This window comes from Caenorhabditis briggsae, assembly GCF_000004555.2.
Source record: "Caenorhabditis briggsae complete genome, chrII, whole genome shotgun sequence".
Lineage (NCBI taxonomy): Eukaryota > Metazoa > Nematoda > Chromadorea > Rhabditida > Rhabditidae > Caenorhabditis > Caenorhabditis briggsae.
Genome location: NC_013486.2, coordinates 14,783,268 through 14,790,059, shown reverse-complemented (window position 1 = coordinate 14,790,059; position 6,792 = coordinate 14,783,268). Strand labels below are relative to the sequence as shown.

Genomic DNA, 6,792 nt, shown 5'->3' with positions numbered 1-6,792 from the left:
AGATAATCAGAAATTTAGCTAGTAAGAAATTGAGCTATTGAGAAACTGAGCTAATGAGAATTTAAGATAATAAGAAACTGGGCTATTGAGAATTTGAGCTATTGAGAAATTGAACTTTTGAGAAACCGAGTTATCAAGAAATTGAGCCATTGAGAAGTTGAGCTAATGAGACATTGAGATATTGAGAAATTGAGCTATTGAGAAAAAATTGAAATTTTCAGGACCCATGTTGTCCGGAAGTGGCTGCCAGGAAGTACTGGTCCACAGCATTTGAAGTGTGCATGCCTACAGTAGTCGTGGATTTCTCGCCAGTGAGATTCGAGGTAAATTTTGAAATTCAGAAATTCCAAGTTTCAACAATTTCCAGGTCCATTTCACCGAAGGCGTTCGTGTCATCGATTTATCGGTGGACCGTCAATGGGAATTCAATTGCACCCATGGAACAAAACAACCACAATTTGCTTATCTTCCATCGGATCATATTGTTTCAGCGGATTTTATTAGAGGATTGAAGAAATTTTGAATTTTTTGAATTTTCTGAAAATTAGATTCCATTATTACCATATTTTCAATGTGTGTTTGTATATGATAAGGTGCCAAAATGAATACATTTTTCTTTTTTTCAAGTTTTTGGAATTTCAGAATTTCAAAATATTCTGAATATGTTCCCAAATTTTTCTCCTTTTCAAAAATTCTTCTTTCTTTATTTGGGAGTGGCGAAAGAAGTGATTACTGATAAGAAAAAGACGAAGAAGACCTTCTTCTCCTTCTTCTTCTTCACTTTTTACACAACGATAACACATTAGACAATGAAAGACACTAGGTATGTACTTTCGGCCTTGAAAAAATAGAAAAAAATCGGAAAAAAAGACCAAGACAACCTTTCTTGTTCTCTTTAGATTTTATCTTTTTTCGAATGAAACATTGTCGATTTCTAGGTCTTTTTTTGATGTTTTCAGCATGAAAAACACTTGAAAAAAGTAAAATTAGAAGCCTCGAAATCTAACTGGAACCCTAAAAAAATGCCATTTTAAGAGTTTTAAGCCCAAAACGTGTTCAAATGGCTTAGTGGGATTTCCCGCCAATTTTCTACTAATCTCAAGGTCTTGGTTCAAACCCTACTGAGGTTTTGTTGAGCTCAATAAACTAAAACTCGGTGCTGAAAAGGTTTTTTTTCCTCAATTTTTTTGAGAAAAACTAATAAGTTTGGTTTTTGGAGAAAAACATCTAGAAAAACATTATGGACCGAATTTTCTAAATTTTTCAAAATAGAATTCAGTCTATAACCTCAAGTTCTACATTTTTTTAGTTGACAGTTTTTCGCTGGGACCTCTAGTTTTTGAGATACATCCCAAAATCATGTAGGAGAGGCGAAATGGTGCATCGACCGGGGAAATTTTGAATTTTTCGAATTTCGCGCCAATTTCTTGATTTTTGAAAAAATGTTGGTTTTGTGTAAAATTTAAAGCTCTACATTTTTCTAGTTGACCACTTTCTGCTGGGACCTTTAGTTTTTGAGATAAACCCCAAGGAATAGGTGATATGGTGCATCGGCTCTCCCTAAAATGACTTTTGACCGATTTTAGACACATTTCAGGGAATCATGGGGATCAAAAATTCAATTTTTCAGTAATTTCCCAACTTTAAACCAGGATTTTGACAGTTCAAACAGTTTAAAACACAATTTTCGACGCTAGAAACTGCAAAAATGAGATTTTCGAGCATTTTCCAGAAAAGTGCTCAAATGGCTCAGTGGGATTTTACATGTGTTTTCCTACCAATCTCACGACCCGGGTTCAATTCCCACAGAGGCTTATCTTTTTTTGCTTTTTTCGCTGAGCATGCAAATGGAATTCCTGAGCTCAAAAAGTCAAAATTGAGGTTTTCTGAGATTTTTGGCGCCAAAAAGGGGGGATTTTTAATTTTCCACCTACCATAACACTTTTTGGTCAAAATTTATTAGAGTTCTAAAAATTGATTCTAATGTAAAATTTCAAGTTTTACATTTTCTAGTTGACCATTTTCAGTTTTCACTGTTAAGGGCCACATAGTGAATCGCCTTCAAAATTCATCGATTTTTTGCTCTAAAATTTTGGTTTTTTCAACATTTTCAGTTGTTTTTGAGCCATTTTTATGGTTTTTAAGTTATTGCCAGGATAGTGATTTGAGATATACCCTAAAAACCAAAAGGGTATAGGCGACATGGTGCATCGACCACTCCGGAAATTTGAATTTTTCGATTTAGACGCTAATTTTCAATTGTAAAAAATGTGTTGATTTTGTGTCAAATTCTAAGTTCTACATTTTTCTAGTTAACAACTTTTTGCTAGGACTTCTGGTTTTCAAGAAAAACTGGAAATTTTAATTTCGACTGAAAGTGGCTCAATTTTGGTTGAATTTTTTGAATTTATTTACTTTTTTGACATGTTTTTAAATGTTTCTAGTGTTAAAATTATGAAAAACACAAAATTTGGCCTTATGAAACATAAAAACTATCGAAAGTTACTATTTTTTAGCATTTTCGAAAAAAGTGCGCAAACGGCTCAGTTATTTTCAGTGACTCCGACGCAGAATCCGATTGCTCAGCACATAGTGACGCGACGTTTGAAGTGAATGATGATGTTTTTGATGGTAAGGGAGTACTGTAGATATATTTGAATTCGGTTTGTTCAGTTTCAATGTTATTTTAAGCTACACGGGTCATTTTAATGTCACTTCCACCCATTTTTAGGCTTGAAATTTTTTCCCCATTTTCAAAAAGATGTTTTCAACACCAAAAAGCGTTTTTTCCAGTAATTTTCACCCTCAAATGGCTTTTTTTGGCTCAAAAATTACATTTTTTGTGTGACTGGTCGATATACCGTGTCGAGGATCAAAATTGGTGAGAAATTGGTCATTTTCAGTCATTTTAAGGCATCACGTGCCATTTTAACGCTTTTTCAAGACGATTTAAGTCATTTTGTACTATTTCAATGACATTTAAGGCTATTTCAGGTTATTTTAAGCTAGTTAAAAACCATTTTTAGCCATTTCTAGGCCCAAAATTGACACGAATTCCCTCAAATTTCCTCAAACTTTGCCTCCTTCTCGAGTGGGTGTGTCTTCTCCCATCATCAACGTCGACCTGAACGTGAGATGGTATTTGCGGTCTTTTGTGTGCTCTACTTTCTCTGCCACACTCTCCACTTCCCACACACTCTCTCGCCCTCTTTATATGTCAAAGTGGGCGTGTCCTTCGGGCCGCCCGAGTAGGTGAGCACACAGAAAGTATGCATAATCGGCGGCGCTGGCGGCCGCTCATTCAGTGCTCTTTTCCTCTTCTCCAATGTCAATGTCATCATCATTGTGCTCTTCCCCCGCCGAAATTTGTGCTCTTTTAGTGTGTTTGTGCTCGATTTTCGCCAAAAAATTACGAAATTTTTGTGCCTAAAATCCTAAACTTTTTGGCAATTTTGGAGAGCTAAAACCCCCAAAATATGCTCCAAACCTTGAAAAATAGGTCCGAATAGCGGCATTTTCTGTAATTCACCATTTCGAGAGGTCAAAATTGGACGTTTTCTATCAAAATCAGTTGTTCTGACACCGAAAACGTCAAATTTCGGGATTTTTCTAGGCCCTTTTCGGTCAAAAAACCACTTTGCGCCATGTCGGGGGGTCGAAATTCGACGATTCTCTCTCGAAAATAGAACGTTTTGATCTTCAAAACGTCGAATTTCGATCATGCTAGCATGAAAAACCTAATTTTCGAGTGATTCTAACCCTAAGATGGGCCCTTTCCGGACACAAAATGTCAAAATCGGGTCGAAATATCGATCAACACACCAAAATGACCATTTTTGAGCTAGACAAGCGATTTTTGCCTATTTTTCACCCGAAAATTCCAATTTTTAGGTTCATAAAACTATTCTAACTTTCCTATATTCCTAGTATTCCTATTCTCGGGCCTTTATGCCCATTCTCCCATGGACTCGCCCGAGCTAGGCAGATGTTGGCATAGCTGAATGCAAATCAGAAATCGAAATTCGAAAAGTTTGAATTTCGCGCGCTCAGCTTCGCCACATCGTGCCATGCGTAGGCTTGAGACCAACATTTGAAATTGAAAAATATCAGGAAAATGGTAAGTTTGAAAAATTCAGAATCCCAGATATTCACTAGTTTCAGAAATTCAGAAATTCAGAAATTCAGAAATTCAGAAATTCAGAAATTCATAAATTCAGAAATTCAGAAATTCAGATATTCAGATATTCAGAAATTCAGAAATTCAGAAATTCATAAATTCATAAATTCAGATATTCAGAAATTCAGAAATTCAGATATTCAGAAATCCATAAATTCATAAATTCAGATATTCAGAAATTCAGAAATTCATAAATTCAGAAATTCAGAAATTCAGAAATTCAGAAATTCAGAAATTCAGATATTCAGAAAATCGGAAATTCAGAAATTCAGAAATTCAGAAATCCAGATATTCAGAAATCCAGATATTCAGAAAATCGGAAATTCAGAAATTCAGAAATTCAGAAATTCAGAAATTCAGAAATTCAGAAATTCAGAAATTCAGAAATTCAGAAATTCAGAAATTCAGAAATTCAGAAATTCAGAAATTCAGAAATTCAGAAATTCAGAAATTCAGAAATTCAGAAATTCAGAAATTCAGAAATTCAGAAATTCAGAAATTCAGAAATTCAGAAATTCAGAAATTCAGAAATTCAGAAATTCAGATATTCAGAAATTCATAAATTCAGATATTCAGAAATTCAGAAATCCAGATATTCAGAAATTCAGATATTCAGAAATTCATAAATTCAGATATTCATAAATTCAGATATTCAGAAATTCAGAAATCCAGATTTTCAGAAAATCGGAAATTCAGAAATTCAGAAATTCAGAAATCCAGATATTCAGAAAATCGGAAATTCAGAAATTCAGAAATTCAGAAATTCAGAAATTCAGAAATTCAGAAATTCAGAAATTCAGAAATTCAGAAATTCAGAAATTCAGAAATTCATAAATTCAGAAATTCAGAAATTCAGATATTCAGATATTCAGAAATTCAGAAATTCAGAAATTCATAAATTCATAAATTCAGATATTCAGAAATTCAGAAATTCAGATATTCAGAAATCCATAAATTCATAAATTCAGATATTCAGAAATTCAGAAATTCATAAATTCAGAAATTCAGAAATTCAGAAATTCAGAAATTCAGAAATTCAGATATTCAGAAAATCGGAAATTCAGAAATTCAGAAATTCAGAAATCCAGATATTCAGAAATCCAGATATTCAGAAAATCGGAAATTCAGAAATTCAGAAATTCAGAAATTCAGAAATTCAGAAATTCAGAAATTCAGAAATTCAGAAATTCAGAAATTCAGAAATTCAGAAATTCAGAAATTCAGAAATTCAGAAATTCAGAAATTCAGAAATTCAGATATTCAGAAAATCGGAAATTCAGAAATTCAGAAATTCAGAAATCCAGATATTCAGAAAATCGGAAATTCAGAAATTCAGAAATTCAGAAATTCAGAAATTCAGAAATTCAGAAATTCAGAAATTCAGAAAATCGGAAATTCAGAAATTCAGAAATTCAGAAATTCAGAAATTCAGATATTCAGAAATTCAGAAATTCAGAAATCCAGATATTCAGAAATCCAGATATTCAGAAAATCGGAAATTCAGAAATTCAGAAATTCAGAAATTCAGAAATTCAGAAATTCAGAAATTCAGAAATTCAGAAATTCAGAAATTCAGAAATTCAGAAATTCAGAAATTCATAAATTCAGAAATTCAGAAATTCAGAAATTCAGAAATCCAGATATTCAGAAAATCGGAAATTCAGAAATTCAGAAATTAAGATATTCAGAAATTCAGAAATTCAGAAATCCAGATATTCAGAAATTCAGATATTCAGAAATTCGGAAATTCAGAAATTCAGAAATTCAGAAATTCAGAAATTCAGAAATTCAGAAATTCAGAAATTCAGAAATTCAGAAATTCAGATATTCAGAAAATCGGAAATTCAGAAATTCAGAAATTCAGAAATCCAGATATTCAGAAAATCGGAAATTCAGAAATTCAGAAATTCAGAAATTCAGAAATTCAGAAATTCATAAATTCAGAAATTCAGAAATTCAGAAATTCAGAAATTCAGAAATTCAGAAATTCAGAAATTCAGAAATTCAGAAATTCAGAAATTCAGAAATTCAGAAATTCAGAAATCCAGATATTCAGAAATTCAGAACTTCAGAAATTCAGAAATTCAGAAATTCAGAAATTCAGAAATTCAGAAATTCAGAAATTCAGAAATTCAGAAATTCAGAAATTCAGAAATTCAGAAATTCATAAATTCAGAAATTCAGAAATTCAGAAATTCAGAAATCCAGATATTCAGAAAATCGGAAATTCAGAAATTCAGAAATTAAGATATTCAGAAATTCAGAAATTCAGAAATCCAGATATTCAGAAATCCAGATATTCAGAAAATCGGAAATTCAGAAATTCAGAAATTCAGAAATTCAGAAATTCAGAAATTCAGAAATTCAGAAATTCAGAAATTCAGAAATCCAGATATTCAGAAAATCGGAAATTCAGAAATTCAGAAATTCAGAAATCCAGATATTCAGAAAATCGGAAATTCAGAAATTCAGAAATTCAGAAATTCAGAAATTCAGAAATTCATAAATTCAGAAATTCAGAAATTCAGAAATTCAGAAATTCAGAAATTCAGAAATTCAGAAATTCAGAAATTCAGAAATTCAGAAATTCAGAAATTCAGAAATTCAGAATTCCA

At 32.1% G+C, this 6,792-nt stretch overlaps 1 protein-coding gene across 1 annotated transcript in view; it reads left to right on the top strand.

The window, feature by feature from the left end:
* The window catches only part of Cbr-pqn-42, a gene marked incomplete at both ends in the record, with an annotated part of 9,681 nt that extends 9,158 nt beyond the window's left edge, over positions 1 to 523 (top strand). The window contains 2 exons of the mRNA XM_045243071.1: positions 222 to 323; positions 368 to 523. Of these exons, the coding sequence (XP_045097305.1) occupies positions 222 to 323; positions 368 to 523 (258 nt within the window). The remainder of the gene's footprint in view (positions 1 to 221; positions 324 to 367) is intronic.
* Between the last annotated feature and the right edge of the window lie 6,269 nt (positions 524 to 6,792).